This window comes from Mus caroli, chromosome 1 (genome assembly GCF_900094665.2).
Source record: "Mus caroli chromosome 1, CAROLI_EIJ_v1.1, whole genome shotgun sequence".
In the NCBI taxonomy this organism is placed as follows: Eukaryota; Metazoa; Chordata; class Mammalia; order Rodentia; family Muridae; genus Mus; species Mus caroli.
The window spans coordinates 144,557,954-144,570,045 of NC_034570.1; the positions used below are offsets into that span (position 1 = coordinate 144,557,954).

The 12,092-nt window shown below is 44.8% G+C and overlaps 1 protein-coding gene across 1 annotated transcript in view; it reads right to left on the bottom strand.

Moving 5' to 3' along the window:
• Rgsl1 (regulator of G protein signaling like 1) overlaps positions 1-12,092 on the bottom strand; it is a 70,240-nt gene that overhangs the window by 43,208 nt on the left and 14,940 nt on the right. Inside the window, exons 5-9 of the mRNA XM_029475678.1 lie at positions 10,371-10,475; positions 9,254-9,415; positions 7,090-8,057; positions 3,758-3,820; positions 2,755-2,977 (exon numbers count right to left, since the gene is read on the bottom strand). Coding sequence (XP_029331538.1) covers positions 2,755-2,977; positions 3,758-3,820; positions 7,090-8,057; positions 9,254-9,415; positions 10,371-10,475 — 1,521 coding nt within the window. The remainder of the gene's footprint in view (positions 1-2,754; positions 2,978-3,757; positions 3,821-7,089; positions 8,058-9,253; positions 9,416-10,370; positions 10,476-12,092) is intronic.

Here is a 12,092-nt window from a genome sequence, read left to right on the forward strand (position 1 = left end):
GTCTGAAGACAGCTACAGTGTACTTTACATATAATAAATAAATAAAAAAAAAGAATTATTAAAAGAAGAAAAATCATTGAAAAAGAGTGAGTGGAACTTCTAAGAGTGAGAGAGGGTCCTCAAGTATGTGGGAGTGTTGGACAGTAAAACCATACCAGGATGCTTGGTAAGGTAGAGCAGGTTAAGACTCAGAGACTTGGTGAGCACACACCTAAGACTTAGGCGACTCCCTGCTCCCTGCCAGATTCCTGGTCTGTAAAACGTGCCACACTCTTCACGTAAAGAAAAGTGACCACTGTGCAGAATAGAGTTCTCCAAGCTAATGAGGTACCTAGAAGCCCTGAGGGCTAAGCCAATAAGCTTCACTTCCCAGACATCCCTCCCTGCAAAAGGTACTTAAGCTCAGGCCCACCCTGAGAAGTGGGTACGGTTAGGAATGCATCCATTTTTCAGCCACGAACAGTCAATAAACAGTTTAGACCCATGGACTATATCTTTCATCTACCACCACCTTGGGGGATGTGCAGAAGTTATTCGCCTACAGCGCTGCAGCTAAATCTCCTGTAGAAGACCTTTCCGGGCTCCCAGTTTACCTCTGCCAAGCTAAGGACAATCACCAATAGGATAAGCAGAAGCTTCCCTCCTCTACACCCCCTCCCCCTCTGCCCCAGGCTAGTGAGACCCGGACTCTGTTCTCTGCTCTTCCTTGACTCCCATCCCTGCCTTGATATCCAAGAATCAGAGAGCCCCCATGGCCCTGGCTTCATTGCCAGCCCGGACCCCTGAACCAGCTCTGGTATCCCCACATTGCAAACTGCGTGTTTCCACCCCCTGAGCAGTGTCTGCATGCTTCCCTACAGGTCAGCACCCTGTCCAGTGGCAGCGTGGGGGTAAGCACAGTCAAACTCCCTGCGTTCCACCTCAGTAAGATGCCATGCCCAGCGGTGGGGGCAGATTCGGACCCACAGACCCACAGGGGAGGGGTCCTCAAGTGTGGTGGAAACTGTTCAAAGCTTTTGTAGGACAATAATAGAAACCAAACAAAGAGTGATACACTTCCTATTAAGATTGTTTAGTTCTCTGGGCTATCATGGCTTGAGCCAGTGGAAGGCCCATGTACTCTAAGCATGTACATGCCCCTGCCCCAGCCAGGGAGCTAGTTACAAATAGTCTATAGCCTCACATTCAGTTAGGGATGGATGATTGAAGCCTTTCTTATCCATCACTGACTCTGGCTTTCTCAGCTATTGACCTTGGCCATCTGCCAAGGTCATCTTGGTCATTTGGTCAAGTCCCATCCCTCTCAAAAGCCCTATACCATCCTGGTATATGATCAGCTAGTTCTGAAATGAACTCACAAAAAAGCCAAAGCCCCAAACAAGGAAAGTCTTAACAAAGCATTTTCTGGGTTTATCAGAAACTTGAAGCAAGAGCAATTATTACCTCTGACCTTGCAGGTGTCTGGCTATTGATTATACTGAGACCTCTGGCTTCCTTAGAGGCTATTGATCCTGGCTGTCTACTGAGCATTGGTTACTGGCTGGTGAGTCCAAAGGTTGTTAACATTCTAAGTTCTCTTTGTTCTCACAGCTACCAAGAAGTAGCCACAGCTTTCTTGGTAGTCTCTTTGTGTATAGAATGGTCCAGAGTCTCTTCCTGAGATGGGAGCAGATTCCTTAGCGTCTACCCTTACAGCTTAGTCCACTGAAATCAGATCCACTAGCAACAGTGTGTTGGAAGCATGACTGTGTAATAAGCAACAGTGCCTAGCATGGGTCTCTCAATGAGAAAAGGTCACTTGGAAGCTAGCCAGTCCATCTCCCATCACTACCCATCTACCCGTTATCAGGTCACTAGCCATCTCAGGCCCATCTGCAAGTGCCTTTGTCTCTCATCCTCAGTGCTTCTGGCTTCACTGTTTTAAGCCTCTTAGTCCCTTTTTCCCCCTTATCATACCATCCATTTCTACTGTAGAGTATGTGCAAAGCTTGTAGCTTTTGATTCGATTCTTTCCCCTTACTGCCTACTGTGGAATGACTCATGCCTCAAAGATACCACCGGTAAGTGCAAATCCTGATCACTGGAAGTGGGGTTTCTTTCCTTTGTCTAGAAGCAGCCATATATTAATTCTAATAACACGAGGTGAACTGGGGAGTAGCTGCCCAGTCACAGTGTGGTGCGGCAATAAGACCATGACAGCCAGGGAAGTGGTATGTTCCAGATAGCAGGAGCAGAAAGCAGCATCTCGCCCCACTGGTGTAGAGTTCTTGGGTTTAGAAGTTTATCTGCTTCTGGAGAGTTCATGTGGAACTTTCCAGATCATGCAGTATGGCCACATGGCGGGACTCTGTAAGGAAACCCAAGGCAAAGTTAGATATGGCTGCTTGGACCTGACTCCAGGGCACATCAGATGCATGGCACGGAGTGTCCAGTGCTAACTGGTGTGATACTTTGGTAGGCAGAAGTTCCAACCTCAGTGCCCTGGCTTCCAGAGCCAGTAGCGATAACAGTCAGTTGCCTGGGTTCATATCCTGATGGTCATTTCCAGGGTGACCTTGGAAGGTGACATTGAGCCTTGGTTATTAGTTATTTGGAGCTTTTTTTTTTTTATATGATTTTTTTTGAAGAACAAGTGATGTCCCCTTTGCAGTGTACAGTACTGATTCAAAAGAAATAATTGCTGATAAAACAAGTTTGATATTTTCTAGCTCCCTAAATGTCACAATTTAAAGAAAAATAAGTGACTGCCCTTACCTTGTAGGAACACTGGAGTAGTCAGTTCTACCTGGAGAGACCCGCCCTGCCGCAGGTTCTCGGTAGCCACTTTTTGCCACTGCATAGAATCTATTTCTTGCATGCTAGCCAGGGCCTGGCTTAGCACCAGAGATTCCTGAAGTCTTTTATAAAGGAGGGTGTGTTCTTCTCTGCTGACGGCTTCTCTTTTATGCCACCTGGCTTTGACAACGCGCGTTTGAGTCTGGGGGGAGTGGGGAGTAGGAGGAGAGACAATAATGGATGCAGGAATCAACTGGAAGCAAGAGATTTGTGGCCACTCAATCTTCCATGTTATCTTGGTCACACAGCCCTTGCCTGATAGTCTTTAGAGCTGTCGCTCCTTTAAATGCCATGCCCCACCCCCACAACCCAACTCATTTTCTCTCAGAATTCTACATGAATATAACTTCCTTAGAATTAGAATTCTACTCAATGTACTGAGTCTTTTTCCTTGAGAGCTTCATACATTTTTTTTCAATTTTTTATTAGATATTTTCTTCATTTACATTTCAAATGCTATCCTGAAAGTCCCCTATTATACCCTCCTAGTTTATACATTTTTTAAAAAAAAATACTGTATTTCTCTCCCTCCCACCTCTGTGTGTTTATAAGTGTGTGTGTGCACATGTGCATGTGTGGGTGCAGAGGCCAGAGGAAGGCATCGGAAACTTCGATGCTGAGTTACACACAGTTATGGGCCATCCAAAGTGAGTTAGGGGAGTGGGGAGTAGGAGGAGAGACAATAATGGATGCAGGAATCAACTGCATCCAGAGTTAGGAGCCCTCTGGAAGTACAGCAAGCGCTCTAAATCTCTGAGCCAATCCCCCAGCCCTTTAGGTTTATAGGTTTGAGAGCACCAGGGATTGTGTCCAGCTCCTGCCGTCTCCAGGAAGAAGTCTTAATTTCATTTTCTCTAAGCCTCTAAAGCAGAAGTATTTCCCCTCCCCTCCTGAATCCTCCACAACTCAAAGCCCCTCCTACTGTGAAAATGAGAAACCAGTAGTCCTCTTCCATCAGGAATTCATCATACCAGGGGCTGAGCACCTGAAGTCCAAGCACAGAGGGAACATTATAAGATGGGGCCCTCAGCCGGGCGTGGTGGTGCACGCCTTTAAACCCAGCACTCGGGAGGCAGAGGCAGGCGGATTTCTGAGTTCGAGGCCAGCCTGGTCTACAAAGTGAGTTCCAGGACAGCCAAGGCTACACAGAGAAACCCTGTCTCGAAAAACCAAAAAAAAAAAAAAAAAGATGGGGCCCTCAGCTGGCTGCTTCCTTTCAGTTTATGACCATCCCACACAGTAGGGCAGACTGCAGAGGTTTTTCACAGTGGGAGAGCTAGTGAGGTGGCAAACATCAGCCACAGCATCCAGTAGGCAGTCCTTCTTTTTTATAAAACAAAACAAAACAAAACAAAACAAAACAAAACAAAACAAAACAAAACAAAACAAAACAAAACAAAACAAAACATAGCAGCTTTCATAGCCCCTCCGTAAGCATCAGAAAATGGGAATATATTGGACACGCAAACTTTATATGCCTCAGTACAGGGGAACACCAGGGCCAAAAAAAAAAAAAAATGGGAATGGGTGGGTAGGGAAGTTGGGTTGGGGAGGGTATGGGGGACTTTTGGGATAGCATTGGAAATGTAATTGAGGAAAATACATAATAAAAAAAAGAAATGAAAAAACAAACAAACAAACAAAAAGAAAATGGGAATATATTGTGTTGAAAGGGCAAAGTACTCAGAGCGCTTGTGTCTTCCCAAAGCTGTGTCTTCGATTCTCAAAATGGCTTTAAAACCCAAGCAATTCTGCTCTCACACCTCACATTGGAGATCTCTCCTGATTTTAAGTGTGTGTCACACATTAGGGCAAGCCAAACCTAAGCTGAATTTGTTTACCCACATTCTTTCTTTACTTGACAAATATTTCCTATGTGCCTCCCATGTGCCAGGCATTGTATAAATGGCTGGCCCCAGACTTGTTCCAAGGAGTTCAGCTCCCAGTAGGGTGAGCGGCAGTTGCTACATGTGGTATATGTGTATCAGACATGAAGACAGAGTTCTCTGGGAAGAGAGAAAAGGAAACTGTTGTGTCTGATTGATTCAAGGAAACCCAAGAGGAATTTCTAAAGACTAGAAAATTTAGCTCTCTTGCTTTCTTGCTTTTGCTCTGTTCTCTCCTCCTTCTCCCCCTCCCCATTCCCCTACCCCATCTCTCTCCACGTGCTCATGGCTGGCCTCTACTTCTCTACTTCTCTTCTTCTCTTCTTCTCTTCTTCTCTTCTTCTCTTTCTCTTTCTCTTTCTCTTTCTCTTTCTCTTTCTCTTTCTCTTTCTCTTTCTCTTTCTCTTTCTCTTTCTCGTTCTCTCTCTTCTCTTCTCTTCTCTTCTCTTCTCTTCTCTTCTCTTCTCTTCTCTTCTCTTCTTTTCCTCTCTCTCTCTCTCTCTCTCTCTCTCTCTCTCTGCTTTTCTCTGCCTCTACTACTCTCTCAACTCCCCTCCCCATGCCCTGAATAAACTCTATTCTATTCTAAAAAGAAAGAGGAAAATAAAAGAAGAGAAAAGAAAAGGTAAACTCAAGTTTGCACCTTCCAGGGTAAGTAGGAGTTTGCCAGAGGAAAGCTGAGAAGAAGGCATTCCAGGCAGTAGGAGGCGTTTAGGCAAAGGCGTGGAGGGGAGAAAGGTGAGGATGATCAGTAATCTCTGAAATATTTCTCTTCCAAAGAAGACTCGGGGAGATGGAGGCATGGCAAGAGATGGTTTGCACTCTCTATGAGGGGGTTCAATGACTGGCTCAGTGATGTGGGCATTATTTTACAATGAGGTGTCAATGGGGTTTTGAAAATGGTCTGGTGAACTCTATAAAGGAGTGTGGTGATTTGAATACCCTTGTCTCAGGGAGTGGCACTATTAGGAGGTGTGGCCTTGTTGGAGGAAGTGTATCACCATAGGGGTGGGCTTTGAAAGACAGTCCTCCTAGCTGCCTGAGAGCTAGTTTTCTCCTGGCTGCAGTCAGATCAAGATGTAGAACTCTCAGGTCCTCCAGCACCATGCCTGCCTGGATGCTGCCATATTTCCTGCCATGATGATAATGAACTGAATCTCTGAACCTGTAAGCCAGCCCCAACTAAATGTTGTCCTTTATAAGAATTGCCTTGGTCATGGTGTCTCTTCAAAGCAATTGAAACTCTAACTAAGACAAGAAGGATAGGGAAATGGTTCAGTGGTTACAGAGCTTGCTGCTGCAATCAAGAGGACCAGCATCTGGATCTCAAAGGCCCACACAAATGCCAGGGACATGTGGCAGGCGACCTGTAATTTCAGCCTTGGAATATGGAGACAGGGAACAAAGAAGCAGCTGGCTATCAGGAGTAGCTCTGTTTGTGAGCTCTGGGTCTGGTCAAAGAATAAGTTCTGGAAATAGGATCCTCTGGGCTAACTGTAAGTGAATAAAGTTCCCCAAAGCAAGCAGGCAGCATGGTACATTCGTGGTCTTTCGCTCTTGACTGTGGATGTGAGGCTTTGAGTCCCTGCTTTGACTTTCCTGAAATAAAGAACTGCAACCTAAAACTGTAAGCCAAATAAACATTGCCCTCCTATGCTGACTTCTGTCTAGGTATTTTATTACAGCCACAGAAATGTCACAGTTTGAATATGCCTGATCCAGGAAATTGTACTATTTGGAGGTGTGGCCTTGTTGGAGTAGGTGTGACACTGTGGATGTGGGCTTTAACACCCTCATTCTAGCTGCCCGGAAGCCAGTCTTCCATTAGCAGCCTTCAGATGAAGATGTAGAACTCTCAGCTCTGCCTACACCATTCCTGCCTGGATGCTGCCATGCTCCCACTTTGATGATAATGGACGGAACCTCTGAACCTGTAAGCCAGCATCAATTAAATATTGTCCTTATAATGTTGCCTTGGTCAAGGTGTCTGTTCACAGCATTAAAACCCCTAAGGCAAGAAATGAACTTAGAATGAGAGAACTCTGCTTCCCAATGTCTAGTGCAAAGTTCTTAAGACTTCCTTCAGTAAGATACCCTGAGCTTTGTGGTTTGGAAAGGTTGCACGTGAAGAAGGATCGATACAGAATGGGAGGTGGATATTGACCACACATCTATTCATTCTACCTTGGAGTTTGATTGTTTCAAGAAATCACAAAGCATTTTACCTGAGAATGCTAATCAGGTCCTCAGTGTATGAAGGTTTGTGTGGTAAGGGCCTTTAACAAAGTGAGTGCAGCTGATAAGATGCCATTTTTTGATTGGTCTTGACCTAATTTGCCAGATGCTAACTCACTGAGACATGGCCTACCTTGCAGATCTCCCTCTGGGCTTTGGGGATCCAGGGGTTCACCTCCCCAGATGGCAGAAGCTTCTTCAGGCCCTGAATGGTCTGAGGTTTGAGTGGTAAGGGTGGCCCGATCTGTTCGTTCAGGTAGAGCTCACAGATTCGATTACCAAGCATGTGACGAAAGAGTGCATTCCCATTCTGTCTATTATTCATGAGAACACTGATGAAATGCTGCAGGTCCTGCCAAAGGTCCAGGAGTTGGACCTCCACCTTCAGATTCATCTTCTTCAGGTGAAACCGGAAGGGACTCCCTGCACAGGCATCAGCACACAGGGCCCAGTGAGTGTACCCAAAGGAGAGGCTTCGCTTGAGAGACTTCTTGACAACCAGCGGGGCAGCATGGTTAATAATGGGAGTGGAAGATCTCAGGTGATTAGTGAACGTTGTCTCAAGGAAGCCCTCCATGTGGAGTTGGATTTTGGATTTCTTCTTCACGATGGGTTTCTTGGCGTTCTGCAAGTCCTTGCACAGGGAATGGATTATTGTCTCCTTTGAAGAATCTTCTCCCAGAGAAGTCTTTTGTAAAACTACCCTTTCTGGAAGACTCAGTTCTTCTTGGGGCTTAGTGGAAACTTCTGGTTTAGCGTCTGTTTCCAGAGGCCATAAGATAGGATTATTCAAATGCCACAACTTTTTCTTGGCCTTCTTGCTTGAGTACTTCTTTTGGGAGCGGCGGGATTTCTTGATGCTCATATTTAGAGGGAGCCCTCCTGCATGTGCACAGCAAACACTGTACAGGCGAGTCTCATATTCCTGCATCAGACCATGGCATGCTTCCTCATTGGCCATTGTCATCTTGGCATGGGTATAAAAGTTGGGAAGCCAGTAGCTCTGTATTTTGAACAAAGCCACTTTCTGCATGTGGCTTAGGATCTCCCTTCTGGTGGTAGACTGGTTGGGATGCCAGATGGAGAGGTTCAAGAGGGACTCTGAAAGAATAGAGAGAGATAAAGGGTGAGGATGTAGTAGTGAAGGCCATGATGGTGAGATGGGGTTGGGAGGTTTTCTGGATGTCTTTGTGCAGAGCTGTTGCTACTTCTGGGTGAAATCCTGGGGATAGGAGCAGAGGGAACACAGTGGCAGGTCTTTGATGTCTACTTAGTACACACTAGCTGCTTTTCTCTCATTCCTGTTTTCTTCCCCCGTAGAGACAACACATTTTGTGGAATTCCTTGGACACATTTTAGAATGTATTGTAAACAAAAAGCAAAAGATACAAGAAAATGTGATAAAAATGAGACTATACATAAGTGAATGGGACTCTGAGTCTAAACAATAACCAAAGCATTTGTAATGGATAATTCCAAGGAGTCAAATCCTTCAAATAAAAGCCAACCATTGCTAGCCCTGGATTTAATCTCATTAGTTTTTTAAAGGGTCTCATATAACCTGGGCTACTCTTACTAAGTAGCCAAGATGCCCTTAAATTCCTAAACCTTGTAACTCTACCTCTGAAGTGCTGAGATTACAGGCACATGCACCCACACCCAGATGATGTCATCAATTCCTAATTATTGTTAGGAATGAGAAGAATAGCTCAAATCGCGTATCTTCTGGAACACAGTGGTATTGGGTTGAAAGTGCCTCTTCACTTTTCAATCACACTAACAAGAATGAACCCGGTAGTGTAGAGAAAGAATTTAGACACTGTCTCAGATAGATAGACCAAACTATTTTAAGCTCTGTGAAACCACAAATAATTTCTGTGGAACTCTTTCAAAATTAAAGACATTCTTTGCATGCAAAGGTCACAAGTATTGCCTTGGGCCCATCAGCTGTTTGCCCGAGAGACTCTCATTTAACATAAAAACGTAACAAAGCTATGCAGACTCAGAAGATATGGTAATTCCCCAGCTATCTCATCCCACTTCTTATTCTCCCCTTCCAGGCAACCTGCACTGGCCAAACGTCTCCCGGGAAAACATAAGCCCCATCCTAAACATGGCTGGTGTCCTTCAATCCCTCTCTGTTTTATAGGCGATGATTTCCACTAGCAACTCTGACAGCATGCTGATGGAGAAGGTAACATCGTGGAAAGCAAAAGATGGGCGTTACCAGCTACCGGATGGAGTTGTTGGTCACATCCCACAAGAATTCCATCTCACACATGCTTTACAGTTCTTACTGATGTCCATGTTGCAGAGAGTCACCACTCTGGAGCCTTCCTGCAGGTGGGTGGCCTTGAGCACGAGCAGGAGGGAGAGGTAGTAGTCTTTCAAATACTTGTCTGTCTCATCTATGCTCAGAATCTTCTCAGCAAGGATCCAGAAATCCAGCAATTCTTCACCTACAGGTCGGACAGGAGAGATGGAGAGCTGCACGTTCGTCTCGCCCCTTTGGATGATATCTTGGTGCAGCTGCTCCTCCCAAGATGTGCTCTGCTGCACCAAAAACCATCGCTAGCCAACTTCCAGTTAGGACTGCATCTCCAGAAAGTCCCCAGTGTGTGAGGGTGGGAAGCATAGGGAGAAGGGGCTTAATGGGAAAAGGGTCCTTTATGTCTTTCTTTGCTTTTGCTTTAAAAAAAAAAATAAAGTCGCTTTAGGGAAAATTATGACAGTATAAATAATGGGGTATTGTGTATTGCCAAATAAAAGAAGGAGAGGGGGGAAAAGAATATTTCCTAGATCCTGAGTTCTGACCAGCCTGCAGATGGGCTACAGCCCAAAGGTGCCAAGACCACGTTCCCTATTTAATAACTCTGCCAACCCAAATAGTAAACTGAAAGATGTAGTCTGTCTAATTCTCCTTTACTGCTCCTCAAGAGGCCCTGGGATTCATACTTAAAACTAGGACCTGTCCCTGGACAAAACCTAATGTGCTGGGCTGGAGTGTCACCCTGGGCCAGCTGCTAGCCTCCCGGCACCCCGACAACGTGACCAGAAGCAATATATCAGGAAGTAGTGCAACCCACTCTCCCCATAGACTCTATGTCTGCCTCCTACCATAGAGGAAACTTTAAGAATCAGGAACTTATGGTGCATCTTTGCATTCCATCTGACTAGCACAGTGGCTGGCACTTAGAGATGCTTAGCAAGTGCTGTCATATAAACGAATGAAAGGGACTTGGATTGCTTTTGCTGTAACTAGTCTCATGGATCCTAGTTTCCCAAGGTTTTCACCCAAACTGCACCATGAAATATAGCCTAGATTTTCCAGACACAGATAACTGCCATCTGGGATTTAGACACCTTTAAAATACTGAGAGCTTTCAGATTTTGGGAACAATTTCAGAGACTCACCTGCACTGCCCTTGAGGTAGGAACAGAACCGCCACATCCCCCTCACCCCAGCGATACATTTCTGCAGAAGCCACTGGTCCGCCTTGTTCCATCTCATCATCTTGGCTGCCAGGAAAAGTGCACAAGAGAGAGGGTGTAAATTCTTCACTTGCCCTTCTCTTAGCCTTGCACACAACCAGAGCCCCATTCATTCAAGGTCAGTCAGTTAGATGAATGGGTGGTGAGGAGGACTGACTGTGATGTTTTTCAAACTAGTCACTGGACCATCTGGTAATATGTCAGGGGCATATGCAGGAGCTACATACATGTATATAATCTGCAGCTCAAAATACCCCCTCCCTACTATAGTCCCACCTGACAATGACATTGTCCTTAATATCCATTTGACTCTCTTTCCTATTTCTATCCCTGCCCCTCTCTCTCTCTCTTTCTCTCTCTCCCCCCCCCTCTCTCTGTAAAATGTAATTGAAGTGGTATCTGTGGTATCTGTGTATATAGCAGGGTGCTGGGTACAGTATTTGGCGCCACAGATGCCCCTGAATGTAGCTTTCTTTGGCTAGTGAGTCAAAAGTTTCCAATTCAACCCTAAATAAAAATTTTGTTCTTTCATTCAACAAATATTGATCACATGGCTACTAAATGCCAGACCCTATTCCAGATGGTTGGGATATCAAACAAAAATTCCTGCCCCGGAGGAGTTTAGATTCCCATGAAAGGGTGCACTATAAATATATATGATGAGTACATTATTTAGTAAGAATAAAGATAGTAAGAACTGCTAAAATGTGGTAGAGCAGAGCAAAGCATGCTGGGAATTCTAGGTGAGTGGGATGGACAGGATTCCATTAGAATAGCCTTTGCTGGAGATGATATTTCCATGAGCTTTTGAGAAGGTTGGTGGGGAGAGACCTGTGGCTATCTTGGGGAGAGTGCTCCAGGCTGAGGAACAGCTAATGCAGTGCGAAGATATCCAGCTGGATGAGCTGCAGGCAGTCAGTGAGGCTGGGATAGAGTGACCAAGGATTGGGAGAAGAGATGCAGTCCAAGATGAAAAGGGAGACTGGTCTGTAAGCTGCTAACAGGTACAAGGGTACTGGGTTTGCACAGAGACAAGAACTGTTGGTGTATAGCATGAGGTATTATTGTATGTAGGAAGGGGTTGGAGGGAAACAGGCATTTAGCAGATATGTGCTTGTTCTGAATTACATTTCATTTTGATTGTATTATGATACATGTAACAAAAATGACTATTTTAACTATTTGAGAGTACACTCTGTCACATTAAATACATTTGTAATGTGCGACTAAAACCACTGCTCATCTTAAATGTTTTTTCTTCTTGTAAAATTCAAAACTATAACCATTAAATAATAACTCCTCATTTCTAGGTCCCTCCAGCTCCTGGCAGTTACTAACACACTTCTGTCATTGTGATCTTTGACTCTTAACTCTTCATATAAATGGAGTATCTAGCATTTTATCTTTTCTTTTTTTTAATTTTTAATATTTTTTATTACATATTTTCCTCAATTACATTTCCAATATTATCCCAAAAGTCCCCCATACCGCCCCCCACTTCCATACCCACCCATTCCCATCCTTTTGGCACTGGCATTCCCCTATATTGGGGCATATAAAGTTTGCAAGTCCAATGGGCCTCTCTTTCCAGTGATGGCCTACTAGGCCATCTTTCGATACATATGCAGCTAGAGACAAGAGCTC